This window comes from Setaria italica, chromosome VII (assembly GCF_000263155.2).
Source record: "Setaria italica strain Yugu1 chromosome VII, Setaria_italica_v2.0, whole genome shotgun sequence".
Lineage (NCBI taxonomy): Eukaryota > Viridiplantae > Streptophyta > Magnoliopsida > Poales > Poaceae > Setaria > Setaria italica.
In genome coordinates, this window is record NC_028456.1 from 17,257,898 (window position 1) to 17,272,921 (window position 15,024).

The window sequence follows — 15,024 nt, forward strand, 5'->3', positions numbered from 1 at the left end:
GAATTGTGTATAAGGATTGTGTATATATATAGTAGTTGTATAATTACAAATCCCATTCGTTTAAATACTAGTTGATTTAATTCATTCTAAAAAAATGTCAACTACAAGGTTAACAAATTAAAAGGGCCGCGGCACTACTATACGTATACGTGATGCATGCATGAAAAATTCAGGCGTCACCAGTGCCATGCAAGCGCAATTTAGTCCCGGTTGGAATTGAGCCGGGACTAAAGGGGGTCCCTTTAGTCCCGGTTAAAATACCCGGGACTAAAGACCCCCCCTTTTGTCCCGGTTGGTTTATCCCGGATGGATATCCGAGAGATATGACCCTTACCAACCGGGACTAATGCTCAGTTTTCTACCAGTGGACATAGTCCTCCTTGCTATCCGCGTGTGTGTGTGTACAAATTGAACATTCCTCGCATGTGTGTTTCCGTGCAGCTATGGCCAACTAATGACATCGTGAAAGCCTTTTAGCAACTACAGAAAATTGAAGCCATATGCTATGCGGTAAAAAAGATATCGCCATATATTCCACGAACCGCGGCTGCTCCTCGACCTACTGGGCTTCACCCATTCGCTGCGCGATGTGGCCGATATGGATTGGCTCTCTATTGGTGTATTGACTACTTCGATAGTTTCTTAGTCTCTGCACACACCATGTCACGTAAATTCGGAGCACACGCACAAATTCTTACTTTGTTAGACATTTGATGAATTTCCCCTTGAAGCTGAAAAGGTTAAGAGGGCCTACAACCTTGCTGAACATTCAAAAATCCATGGACTCAGCGACGATGATGGCCCAAATGGAATTTACACTTCTTCACCTAATATTAGTAACACTTCTGCACTGCCAGTTTGTAAGCCGAAGTAGACCTTGCTTACAGAAGCTATAATAGAACGACATGAAAACCTTATTAGTAAGCAATTTAATGTCTACGATTTGCCTATTTATATTGCATATAAAGTACAGAACTCCTGCGAGACAAGACTTTTCTGTTCTCTCTCTGATCCAAGTGTTAGGGAACGTGGAACACTATGTACTATGTTAGTGAAAAAAGTATTTAACCACGTTTCCACAGGATCACTTGGGAGTCGAGGATTCACGCTGCCCCACTTAAAGACATGGCAAAGCACGTGTATTCAATGCAGTAGACTTTGGGAAGGTAGTCGTATAGCCTGACGTAGTACACAAACGAGCTGCGCCTCTACAGGATTCCACAGGTACGGAGCGGAACAACAGGTCGGAGTGTGCTAGCACTTCTGAAAATACAACTGGAAAATGATTTGTAAACGCGTTCCTTTTTTCTAAGGGCGGCCAAAAATGCAACCTGCTCCTACAAACAGGAGAGTCACTGTATCTTTCGGCCCGCTCCAGGAGACGTATTTGCAAATGTGGACCACGGGGCGAACCACCCCTTGGATCATTTTCAAAGGTCCGAAAATGATCTTTCCAAAGACGACCTCCCCTGTAAATTGTCCGGATATAGATAAGATGAGCCACCCGCTAGGCCTGTCACTACTTGCGCCCGCAACCGCAAGCGCAGCCCGAAAGCAGGTCGTGGTTGGCCCCGCCCGCGGCTGCAGGACTTAGCAGGCAGCACTAGGGTGCGTCTGGCGTGCGGGCACCTAGCCGCGCGCGGCAGGCCGTGGGTCGCAGCCCGCCCGCAACGCAGGCCGTGGCCGGCCACGCCAGGCAGTGGCAGGGAGCTCTCAACCACAGAGAGTCCACAGCTAGGTACATATTTTTTACAAATGATGTACTTGTCACTTATAAGAAAAATAGCGTGTGTGATGCTCTAATAATTTCATTTAGTAGTTGTGCTAATGAAAAATGATTTCTGCAATATTTTGTATAAATTTGATATGCGCAGATGATAATGAATTGACCTATATTTTTATGCACGATTGCATAGCTCTATGGGAAGGGTAGTGAAATAATAAAATAATCATTGCATCTACTCTTCCTGTGCAATCTTACAAGGAAAAAAGTGTTAATATGATGCATGAACTATTTGTTTATGCAAAATATTTTTTATAAATTTTATATGTGCAGAAAAAGACCCATTTGAACAATACCCCAAGCGCAGCTGCGCTGGTTGGTCGGGTCCCAGAGTCCATTACACAACCGCACTTGCGCCACAATGTAGAACTTACATCCTTTGTGTTTCAATACTGATTTTATTACTTATTATATCATACTCATATTATATCATACTCATGGTTATTGATCATTGCTAACACAGTTTGTTTCACCAAACCCGTACCCTTTCCATATAGATTTAAACTTGTTCTCTTAAGTATTGATATATGAACTTGTGAGACTGGACATATATTTTATTTGCATATCAAAATGTTGTTCTTGTATATTTATTTGAGTAACTTGGATTTGAATGGGCGAAATAGTACTAAATTTGGCAGGAAAACAAATTCTAGAGGCCACCCTTCTACTAATCCAACCCTTAAAATGCATCTTCAGGGGCAGGCCACACCATCACCCACACCTGCAAATGCAATTTATAGGGGCAAGCCATGGCGTTACCCACCCCTGCAAATATATTTCCAGAGGTGGGTGATGGCGTGGTCTGCCCCTGGAAAATCTGAAAATGGCTTTTCAAGGGCAGACACGTTCCCCGCTCCTGCAAACAACTATTTGTTGCTGTGAAAAGTAGGAACAGGTACAAGGAGCAAGGTTCCATGATTAGGGCCGAATGGGCCAAAATTCGGTGAAATTCGTCCATTTCAGCCCGACCTGAGTAAAAATAAAACCGGCCAAAAAATTCAACCTCATTTGAATTTTTCAACCTAGCCCAACATCCAGAGCAGCCCACAAATGCCTTCTCAGCTATAAAACCTTGAATCCATCTTGGCAACCCTAAAATTTCCATTTTCCTCCTCTCCTCCACTGGCGGTGGCGGCAGCAGCTGTCAACGCCATGTCCAACACGATGAAGGCTGAAATTTCAGGAGTAAAAATGGATATGCTTGGAGGTTTGCATTTAATCTTACTAACCATACTTGCTCATGTGGTCAATGGGAGGTAACCGGAAGGCCTTGTTATCATTCCATAGTATATAACCTCCCTAAGAGGCACACCAATTGAGAACTATGTGCATGAATACTATTCAGTCCAAAGGTTCAAAGACCCATATCAATTCGAGGTGAATCCAATGGGTGATATGTCACAGTGGCCTACACCCTCACGCATCAAGAGGAGACTACTTGACTAGTTATTCTTGAAACATGTATCTCCATCTAATTATCTGTGCACTTGTTTGTGCATGGACAATTTGAACCATGTATGTTTGAACCATCTGTGCATGAACTATGTTTGAACCATGTATGTGCTCTCCATATATGTGTATGCATTCTGGATGTATTGCGCACAACAATATCACTTGGAATTGGTTTCTGAATCACAAAATTGTCATTTCAAGAACAGATAGCACAGTAGTCATCTGGTAGTTGCAAACTGGTCACAATTTTTCACTGAAACAATTGTATTCATCCTCATTTAATAATACATACAACCATAATTGGTTACAATTTGAAACAACATATCCACCAATTTGTCTCCAGATCAATCCTTTTCTCCTTGCCTTCAACAGTCAAAAACCAACAACCAAATCTGCAACAGTCAGAAACCAATAGCCAAATTAGTGCAGAACCAAATCTAAACGAGACATCTTTCGCTGGTATTAAAGTGTACCGAGACGTTTCGATGGTAAATTTCTAAAACACGCATCTTTCAGCGTCACAGATCCAATTTTGCCAATATAATGCCACTGACGCATGCTGATTTATATGACAATATGAGATGCTTGATGTGCACCGTAGCGATTAGAGGAAGATGTCAAAATGCCATTCGGGCCATCCTCACTGAGGCCATGGATTTTTGGTAGCCCGGTTGCATGTTCAGCAAGGTCATAGCCCTTCTCAATCTTTTCAGCTTCAAGGGGAAATTCCTCAAGTGTCTAAAAAATACAAATGTTAAAACACTGCAGGAAAGATAAAAATGTGATTATGTCAAATTTAAAGACTGTTAATACCCTATGTGCCTGCTCAAGAACTTCAAGCGTTTCTTGAATACGCTGCCGTCTGATAAGTACTTCATCAGTTTCCCTCATCAATTCATTGAGGAGGTTTTCTCTGCACAACATAGCATCTTTTCAGAACGAATTTGTAGTAAAAAGCTGTTATCAGAACACTTAACAGGAACTGTTCATAAGCAAGTACAAAACTAAAGATCGACTCGTGCACCTGTATAGTTTGCGGATTAAAAAATTGTGCAGATCCCGCTTTGTATGGTTCACCTGGGAAAAAACAAAGCTGTCAAACAGCAGTTTAACCAATACACAGTAACCCAAGATTGCAACCGGTTGAACAAGGATCAACAAATGATCATTTTTCATGCAGTGACTTCGGTGCAGAAAATATATGATCTTTAGAAAACAATATCTTAGTCCATGCAAGAATATGTTCACTGGTAAACCAAACAAAAAACTGATTTCAACATGACATGTTGAAAGTAATAATATATTCATAGTATCCAACAGACACTATGCTAAATAGCTAGCAAAGCTATATCTCTTTGAGACCTCAAAAGCAACAATGTACCAAAACAACTGTCACACCTAGCTCCGGCCATGAAATAGACCACTATCAATTATCAATGCTACAGCCAAACACCTTGTAGCTAGTGCTACGCCACTTCATGTTTTTTTCTCATTCTTACTTCATGATATCAACTCATGTTAAGAAAAAGATTTTGTACCAAGTTAAAAAAATGGATTGTTTTCAATTTAAGATACATATGGTACACCAATAAACCATATTTCATAGATACACAATATCAGTTGTATAACACTAATTTTTGTCCATATTAGAAAACTATTGGACCATATTTCCCTTGAGTTCATTTTCTTTTAGACTATTAAAAATGTATTAATTATTGTCAAATACAATAGAAGCTGCGTTTGGCGTGAAATTTAACCAATTGTAGCAATGACATATTATTCTGTCCAATTTATAAGCTTAAGATTCTCATATTTATGGCCAAATAGCAGCAAATCTAAGTACTAGGTGTTAAAAAAAATCCTGTAAGTAGCATAGCTTCAACATCAGGTGCTAGAGCTTTATCCAGACTTTTGGCAAAGGAGATTAAATATCATAACACTCTAGAATTACTGCATGAGAAAGGCTGAAGTATATAGTACCAAAGTAGTGAACTGATATTACAGCATTGAGTAGGCAAACTTACCAGAAAGTGCATTACAGCCTTTGGGATTGCATCCTCAATACTTTTTCTGACAATGTCATAGTACGATTTGATCAATAGTTTCACAATTGCTACCTCAGTTGCATCCTGCTCAGTTTCTGACGGCTTCAATGTGATGGGTGGCTAGTACAAACATGGAGAATAATCAGACGCTGAATATTATAACTAGATGAATTCAAACTTCCTATGTTCACTGTGACAGTAAACTGTTACCTCTTTTAGCTGAATGATAGAGGGTAATTTGATTGATGAACTCCCACCAACCTGTGAATTACCCATCTGACTTCCACCTGTCAGATTTGTCCCTATATTTTCAAAGTAAGATGATAGCACAAAATATGATCTCTTATCTTAATCTAGAGCTACAACATTCAAATTATTCTATACGCTGTAATTGAAAGTAGAAGAGGATAACAAGGTACTTCCGAAATAGAACGTATTTTAGAATCAGAGTAGCCATCACATCTATGAGCCTATGCAACTTTGGTGGCACCAAAAGAGGGGAATGTAGATTTTTTTTATATACTATTATTATCATGTTGTAAGTCAAAGTGCACTTTTAGGGTATTGTTTTAGAAATTAAGACAACTGTATGTGTAATCTAATATCATCACTCATTAAAATGAACAAATTAAATTTATGAAACAAAGTGTATTCTTGTCATGTAGCTTTCAACTGAGCCAAACCAGAATAGATAAAAGACTCCATTGATTGGGAGAATAAAGGATATAAGATTGAACAACAACTACCGCTTCCAGGTACCACTGTAACTGATTGAAACTCATTTTAAACAATCATGGGGCTTTAGACGGTTTACACTTCTTGGCAAAGAAACATGGCTTACAAGTTACAAGCAGTTGGCTGTTTTCTTCAGACACTAAGAAAATAGAAAAAATAAGGAAGTTGAATGTTATTATCTAGTTAACAGCTATACAAATTTACAGCAAGGTAGGGCTTGATTTGACCATATATGATCATTCACAAGATTAGCTCTATCCAGTTTAGGCTATTTTCAGTTGGAAAACAATTCACCATCAGAACATTCCAGGACAAAATAGCAAAACCACCCAGAAATGGGCTCAAACCCTCACACAGAGTACTCAACAAGTGAACATAGTGCTGAGTCATTCAAAGAATATATAGTCAGTTGACCTAAAATATGACATCTAGATTAGTACAAAAGTGGCTCCAGGGCAAACAATACTACTTTAAAAAAAAAGAACACAACGCTCGAACAGCTGGCATGTCTAGTGAAACAAAATAAAAAAATCAATTAAGTGCAACCAAAATCAACATTATGCTTGCTTAGAAATACACTAACAAAATCCATAAAGAAAAACGAATGTGATTAGAATAATTACAGATGAGCAATTTACCTGCATCTGTATCAGCCTGCAATCCCAATCAAGCAGAAACAGACAGACAAAGAAGTCATGCAAAAAAAAATTGTAAATACGATACACAAAAGACGGCTTAAACAATAATAATAGTATTTAAAACTGTGCTAGCCTGTTCAGATGTAGCTTTTCTGGTAGCATCTCTTGCAAAAACAGCACGTGACTTTTGGCCTCTTTCAGCTGTTAATTGTATGTCAGAACCGATAATAGTACCATCCTACAGTTAGAAAACCAAATGTTAAGCAGCAATGATTTTGTGCCCAGAGTAAAAAAATGCCAAATAAATAATATCTTACATGTATATGGTGAATGCTATGAAATAAGTAATATCCTTCCCCTGGACCCCTCCCCCTTCCCTCTATCAGGTCTCAGAGCCTATCTACCAAGGCACAGACAGCCTCAGATGAGGGTAAGTGCATTCTTCTTGGTCCTCAAACCCCAACCCAACCCACACCATATAAATCCAGTAATTCGCATAGGTTTCAGGGTAATCATGTAAAATGAAACATTTTCTTCACACGAAGCTTTTTCTTCATTAGACACTGAACAGAAAATATGAACAATTGTAAATAAAAAAAAAGATTAAAGCATGCCAGCAGTCCCAAAACTTTTCCAGGGTTATAAATTAGGTCCTAAACTAAAAAGAAGATGTGGATCCCTAAACTTACTAAATGTGCTACTCGAGGTCCAATCTCCCTAATCAGTGTGTAACTGTCTGTGTGGCATGCCAATTGTCATCTGCCTTGCTATCATCTGTTGTTAACAGATACCTTGCCATTGACAATGGCGCCACCTCCTCCCTCCCACAGCTCAGCAACCACCATTTAGTGTTTTGCTCTGGACAGTTAGACACTAATTCGGGAGATTTGGATATCAAGCAGCACACTTACTTTAGGGACCTAGATCTGCATTTTTTTTAATAGTTTAGGGAGCTAGTGACACCGTGGGAAAAGTTTGGGGACCCTGGCGTATTTTACCTTAGAAATAAACTAACTTTTGTAGCAGAGCAATATAAACATTCAGGTACAGAAGAAACGAAAGGAAAAGTGCAAGATTTTAATCACAAAGGTACAAACCCAACATTACAGAATTCAGGCCCATCAAATTTTACCTTTAATGGCAGGCCGTGCGTGTTAGGCGTCAAGGGTGGGCCATAACTCACTCATCTGGACTTCAAATTGAACATTTTACAAACGCATTTCAATCATCTCCACAAGATCTATGCAAAGGTGAAATCCAATAATAAGGAAGTATTTATATAATCCATCTGAGACAGGTGTATAAAATTTGTCAGTACTCACAAAACATTATGAAAATAAACAAGAATATAGATATTAAAGTAGGTACATGCACAACAGCACAATTTCAGGTTAACCCAATGGATTCCATATTAGCATGTATATGCAATTTATATCGATCCCAAATTCAATACAAAAAACAAAAAAAATGTTCACTATATGACTAGGAAGCTAATCAAACATCTAACTAGTAACTAGCGCAAATGGTTGCCAGTAAAGACATGGGAAATTTAACAGCATTGGATGGAGATGTAGTCTGCGCATTCATAAAAAACTAATTATTTCTTGGAAGTGAGAAATGAAAATCTTCAAAAATACTATAAAAAAGAACACAAATTCTTTGTGATTCAACAAGATTTAAGCAATATTGGTAACAAAAGCATCTCCACCTTAATACTTTGAAAAGGTTACAGATATCCAATAGCGCGCAATAAAATATATGAATGTTTGATGCTAAATAATTTTCAACATGAAAGATAACCAATGGTTAATGACAAACAAGACTTTTGTGGGAGCAATCCAATGGTTGGGCGTACCATTGGAAGTTCAGAACTTAGGAAAGTAGGCACTTGCCTCCATTTCAATGATATGAGTTATCATTGTTTCTGCCGGTCGAAGACCGTCTCTCAAGAAACTGCTAACGACTTCACCCATCCGCTTTTTAAGAATTGGAAATTTCTGAAGCTCACTGGTTAAGCAACCGTGGCTAATCTGCATCGATTAGTGTATTTTAAACAGTTTTAAGTAAATGTTCACAGAATATAAGCATACAACAGAGTTATAACACATACTTTGATTAACTCATCATAGATAAACTGGGCACACTGAAGGCTTGGATCGAGCAGACGACCTATCTGCTTTCGCACAAGAATTTCAAATGGCACCTAAAACTCCACAGAAGAATACAAGGAGTTATGTAAAAAGAACACAGATTAGAAATACCAAACACAATCTAGCCAAAAACAAACCTCGGGCAGAAACATGGCCCCTTTTGGGCCGCCATAATTCTGGATGGTTGTGCGGATATCTTCATCAGTAATACTCTTGCAAGGGTCAACTTCCTGCTGATATGAGTAGGTAATCAAGAGCTGCAAACTACCCAAACTCCAGATAAAGCAGAATGACGATGCATATCCTTGCTAACGAAATGGTGGAAACACATAATGCCTTGTTGGATCGAAAAGGCATCACACCCAATCAATTCAGATTGATAGGAAAAAGGTTCATTTTTCCAACACATCAAAAGGCGTATGATATTGACAGCACAAAAGTATGATATTGACAACCTAGAAATATACTTAGCCCTTTTACAGCAGGAAGATCTACGACACAATGCACTGCACAACTTTTTTTTAACCCGGAGCATGTTAATAAGGGGATGTATAAAGTCAGACTAAGCTGCTCTTTGATACTTAATACATGATACAGCTGAATGAGAGAAGTATTCAGTACCAGGACTGCAGGAAACTTTCTCAGCTACAGCAGGTATCTAACGAAGCACACCTCATTATATCTATATTGTCGGTAATATTAAGTTTAAATGCACTAACTTAGTTAAAATAAAAGGTAAAATTGCATCACTAACTGAAACAAGGATAAAGGTTGTCATCCACTGATTGTTTCTTATTCAAAATTAGTATGCTGCTTCAGTATCCATTTCTCACCCATTATTTTAGAATTCTCAACCTCATGCTCTTAGTGATTACTGAGTCAATCCTCACACACACCTGCTAGTTAAATATTTAAAGCTGTTGCTTTTTACAAACCTCCAGACTCTTGACAAATATTGACTGAAAAATGTAGTGAATCCTTGCTCCACCAGAAAGCTTATCTGTTGACACTCTATTTTTTCCCTCCACCATTGAAGAAAAAGCTGAGAATGGGAAACAAAATGTTAGAATAATATAGCTTCAATTGAATTTAAACTTGGAAGATAGAAAGAAGACATCACATTGCATGAGCAATGGTCCTACAAAATAAGCTAGTACCTCAAATTCAATGTAATGCAATCTAAAAAAAAGTCAACTGGTGGGGGAAAGACCGCCCCCACAGCTTTGCACTAAGAAGAATATCTTCCTGGCCAGCTGGCCTGGTTGAGAAAAGACCCCGAAGGTCGGCTATCCGGACATGCATCTTGCTGAAGGCAACCGCAGCAGTTACGCATATAACTCGGAACAGCTGACGAGGGACCTTTTTTTTTAATCCAGCCCCGTTTAATTCGCTCCCACGGGGAGTTGACCCGGGGCCTGCTGGTGCTACTCACGTGCCCTAGCTACTACGCTAGAGGCCCTTTCACAGTGTGATGCAATCCAAAATGTTACACAATAAGTAAAAAAACAAATGACTACAAGTTGTTGTAACCAGAAGAATATAAGAACCTACAATTCTTTAAAATTGAATGGAGCTACAGATGTTTGTTGCACCAGTGAATACAACATCATCATAACAGAAACATGGACTTCTAATTTCAAAATAAGTGGCAAATATAACAAAATGTTGTAATTAAGGTTTTTATGAAGGTGAACAAATTATTCTCTCACCTTCACAATATTTTCTCAATATATTCAACAGTTTGACTCCCTGACCAGCCTGCATTCATCAAGATTAATCTAAGATTAAAAGGCTAATGATGTAAGTACAATAAATTTCAAAATATTACAAAAATGTGCTGATAATATAGTAAAACCATTTCATGAGAATTCTCTAATTTCATATTATAAGCAACACTTCTAAAGTCTTTTTGTTACGTGCTGCCATCTGACTGTCACATCCCACTTATAGAAGAGCCATGTGAATCGCCACATAGATTGTCTCATCAACCACGGTGGCATGACCTGAGTGACAACTGACCAGGAAAACAATGTGGTATAACCAAGTAGATCTGTGTTGAGCCTTCCCTGTCAGACCAGGCTGTCAGATGAGAAAAGGTTTATGCCCTAATCTTTTTATTGTTTTGGTATATTTGTGAAGTGTTTACTCAAAGAGTAAAACACAGGCCAACATGTTGATGAACTGAATAGAAGACCGAGAAAGAACATAGGCCAGTGATAATGAAAGAAATCACACACATGCGAGCCATATTTAAGTTGTTTTGACAGAACAGAGAACATGATACCCACACGACGTAATTCTCCTGTGACATCTAACAAATAGCAAAGGTACATAAATAGTTAATAAATACATCTTTAGTGCTCCATGTCAATCCATTTCATGATGCATGTATTACAGATTTAGAAGTATGGAGACATCCAACAATGTAATTACCGTTGATTCTACAGTATCACCATAGGCAGCATGCTCCTTCGCAACTGCTACCAACTGAGCATTTATGCGAGTTTTCAAGCCTGGAAGCATATTCGTGATGTGCTTTAATAGAATCTACAAAAAAAAAAGCATCATAAATCATAATCAGTTGTACAGAAATATCATTAGAAACAAACTAACATTATTTGTAGAAACATCACAAGTGTAAACAAAGGGAGCTATATACCACATAACCACAGATGCTCAAATGTTGCAGTACCAAGGCCTTAAATCATGAAGTAAAATATCAAAAGTCGTAATAAATTCATTTATTATGTGATAATCAATATTCTAATCTAGGCTTCAAGGATTTTATTTTTAGGGTATTTTTTTACTGTGTTTGATGCCTGACTATTTCCTATAGCATTGAACATTTCAATGTAAGCATGAGCATTACTTTGAGTCATTATCCCGCGCATGTTGAGAGTTTTGAGACCGAATCATTCATCCGATTAGAGATTGTGAAAATTTTCCAAGAAATCTGAGGTTTTAATGTTTGTTATGGATATTAACAGTTAAAATCCAAGGTGGAAAAAAAATGGTATACGAAGGCAAAGTATAGGCCCTGTTTGAATCCACCAAACTAAAGTTTAGCTAGTTAAAGTTTAGGAGATTTCTTTTATCTAGCTAAAGTTTAGCTAGGGGTGTTTGGATCCTCTAGCTAAATGATAGTTGAAAAGGTATTTGTCTATCCTATCGCTCACTCCCACTTTAAATACTTTTCCTGAGGAAGGTGGAGGGGCAGTTTGGTCTTTTATCACTTTAGCTGGGTTTAGCTGAGTTCAACTAGCTAAAGGAATCTTTAGCCAGCTAAAATTTAGCTGGATCCTGTTTGGATTTATAGCAGCTAAATTTAGCCAGCTAAAGTTTAGCTGGTGGATCCAAACAGGACCATAGTGAGTAGATATTTAACAGCAATACCATATTCAGCTTCTTGGCCAATTGAGGAACACCACAACAATGTGCAAGACCATGGTAAGCCTGTTAAGCGCAAAAAGATGAATCAATTTTAAGGAAATATGCCCAATTCATAATAGAAAACATTGCTGAGATAAAATTAAATTTCTTGACATACAGGTAGAGTTGAGAAGAATTTCTCCTCAAAACCAAGTGCATCTTTGACGCTTCTGTTAAAGTTGATATCCTGTTGTAATCAACTAGTTAAAGAACATAAAACTTCAGCACAACAGATAAGCAGGTACCAAAACTCTGCTTCTAAGATCATGATCATGATCATAAACTGCAAAAAAAATGTTATACTAGCATATAAGCAATATTTCCTATATCAGAAAATTAATCATATCATTAATAAAAGATAATGATCTCCACAGTTTGCTTCCAGGAAAATCAAGATACTTCAAAACTGAATTATTCAATAGAAGTTGCATGAATTACACATAATGTTTCCTTGTCATCTTGGAATGATATCAATCAAGCATTATATGACAAGATATGGAACCAGCTACAACAACAACAAAGCTGTTTATCCAGTCAATCTGGCGTAAGAAGGCTATAGAAATAATTACTAACAAGGAAAAATACAAAATGTGAAACAAATACATCAAGGCCTGTGGTTTGGCAAAGAATATACCTCTTGGCTGCGATTTACAACACCAACATAACCAAGCTTGAGTGGGATCACATTTCCCAGCAAGAAGTTACGAGCATCAGTGCCCCTGTCCATGATATCTAACTAAAGACAATGGAACGAGGTTATCAAAGCGATCACAAAGCAATCAAAGGACTATACATCATTAACTGTGTACAGCAAATTAATACCTTGGTGATAACACCAATTGTACGAGACCCTGCCAGTAAAACAGTGAGCAGTTATAGGTTTACACTTAACTAGCTGTCCACTACAAAGGAACTAGCAATGAAATGCAATAAGTTGATTAAGTACCATCAGGATCAGCAAGCCTTGCCAGTTGAAGCGCATCAGAATTAGCCAAATCTGCATTTGCTGGAGAGACAGCCAAGATAATACAACTTGGATGCTTAATATATTGCATGATCATTGTTCTTATTCTTGACTCAATATCACTAGGCTGGTCTCCAACTGGCACCCGTGTTATTCCAGGGAGGTCAACCAAGGTGATGTCTAGGACATTTGGTGAAAATATTTTCAGACGAATTTGTTTCTCGGAAACCCCTTTATTATCTCCAGCTTCTTTGTCCGTTTCAAGCTGAAAGCATTCAATTTCTTACATCATGTGAGAACATAGGAAGGCATACAAGAAATGCTCCACGTGTTACCAGTGGAAAGAGTAGAATACGATAAATAAAGAATATAACATAGTCCCATGGAGTTCAATAACAGTGTGCAGTATCTGTAAGAGTAAATCAACAAAATAGGAGGAATGAAGTAAAATGTTAAGGATATAACTTTTTGAGTGTTTGTTGCAGCGACTTTCAAAAACGTAAGGCATCAAGCATATATAAAACTAGTTCAAAATGCAATGAAAAATATCGGTACTAAGCAAGTATATTCTTGCAATACTGGTGACATACTAACATTCAAGTGGCTCATGTTGTGGTGCTGGCCAAAAAGAAAAACAAAACAATGTTGCCTGTCAAGTTTTGACATGGTCGTCTTCTTTTCCACTGTACAGGAATAGACAAATGCACGAGGGTTGACCATAACTACTGCTAAAAGTACACACAAGTCTTCATAATAAGGTACTACTAAAGAAACATGAACCCACCAAATTAAGCAAAAATGTCCTTTTGTTAGATTTTACCAATAATATTTGACATACACCAATATGCTAACGCACCAAATCAGCACCGAGCAGCACATTATAGTAACTACAATTTAAGAATGGCTGCAATTGTACCAAAAAAATCCTCTCTCCACTAAGCAGATCTCTTCGCAACTCAAGCATTAAACCAAATAAATCGCCTAAATGCAGCAGAAAAGCGAAGCTGCAGCAACCTCAGCAGCACGGCACTGACCTGGATCTCGCGCTTTATCTGTTCAAAATCGTGGAACCGGCGGCCGGGGGCGTGGAGGAACTCCCCCCATTCCTCGGGCGCCGAGTGGCGCACGAGCTGGAGCACGAGGGGGCGGCGCGTGCAGATGTCGGGCCCTCGCGGGAGGAAGTCGCGGCCGACGAGCGCCTCCAGCACGCTGGACTTGCCGCTGCTCTGACCGCCGATCGCCGCTACCTGCGGCAGCTCCAGGCCGGCGGCGGCGTCGCCGTCCAGCCTCGCGATGATGTCCTGGAGGCTGTTGACTAGCGGGATCACCGCCTGCCCCACAGTCTCCGGTGCGGCCTCCGCCGCCGCCTCCGACTTCGCCATCGCCGCCGACAGAGTAGGGTTTTCGGAATGGATGATTGAGGGGAGGGCGCGGGGTTTTTCTTCTTTTTGGATTTTCTTTTCCGTACTTGCTAGCGACCGGACGACATCACCATCCGTTTTTAATCTCACGGTTACAGCAGCACTATAACAAATATCACTCATAATCGGACGCTCCGTTGCAACATCGAAAAACTATAGTTGCAACATTGAAAAAAATACGAAAAAATAGTTCAATGTAAACATAATATTAAGTGAGAAAAAATTCCCACCGCAACATCGAACACATGTTTCATGCAACATTTCCAAACAAGTCATCATATGTTAAGTTGAGGTTAAGCTCGTACGAGAGCAAACAATGCAACATGAAAAATCAACAGATGAAACATCAGAAGCCAGTTGTTTCAACATCGAAACATCTTAGAAAATCAATCGTGCAACATCAGATG

The 15,024-nt window shown here is 38.8% G+C and overlaps 1 protein-coding gene across 1 annotated transcript; it reads right to left on the bottom strand.

Annotated features, from left to right (window-relative positions):
• Positions 1-3,403: 3,403 nt before the first annotated feature.
• Positions 3,404-14,649, bottom strand: LOC101762927 (dynamin-related protein 3A). The gene is made up of 21 exons (XM_022828509.1): positions 14,231-14,649; positions 13,179-13,461; positions 13,055-13,083; positions 12,867-12,968; positions 12,351-12,419; positions 12,197-12,256; positions 11,237-11,350; positions 10,513-10,561; positions 9,739-9,845; positions 8,941-9,033; positions 8,764-8,856; positions 8,546-8,683; positions 7,900-7,941; positions 6,787-6,891; positions 6,654-6,669; positions 5,491-5,582; positions 5,260-5,400; positions 4,260-4,312; positions 4,049-4,148; positions 3,709-3,973; positions 3,404-3,627 (listed from the first exon to the last, which is right to left on the bottom strand). The coding sequence occupies exons 1-20, from the start codon at positions 14,576-14,578 to the stop codon at positions 3,800-3,802; spliced, it is 2,208 nt and encodes a 735-aa protein (XP_022684244.1). The 5' UTR covers positions 14,579-14,649; the 3' UTR covers positions 3,404-3,627; positions 3,709-3,799.
• Between the last annotated feature and the right edge of the window lie 375 nt (positions 14,650-15,024).

What these genes read in the sequence shown, in the direction of transcription:
- LOC101762927 (XM_022828509.1), bottom strand. Translation starts at nt 14,578, where the DNA reads ATGGCGAAGTCGGAGGCGGCGGCGGAGGCCGCACCGGAGACTGTGGGG. An exon ending in AATTCTTCTCAACTCTACCT is followed by an intron (nt 12,257 to 12,350) that starts GTATGTCAAGAA and finishes TGCGCTTAACAG; the next exon opens with GCTTACCATGGTCTTGCACA. An exon ending in TATTATTGGATTTCACCTTT is followed by an intron (nt 6,892 to 7,899) that starts GCATAGATCTTG and finishes TTCTAACTGTAG; the next exon opens with GATGGTACTATTATCGGTTC.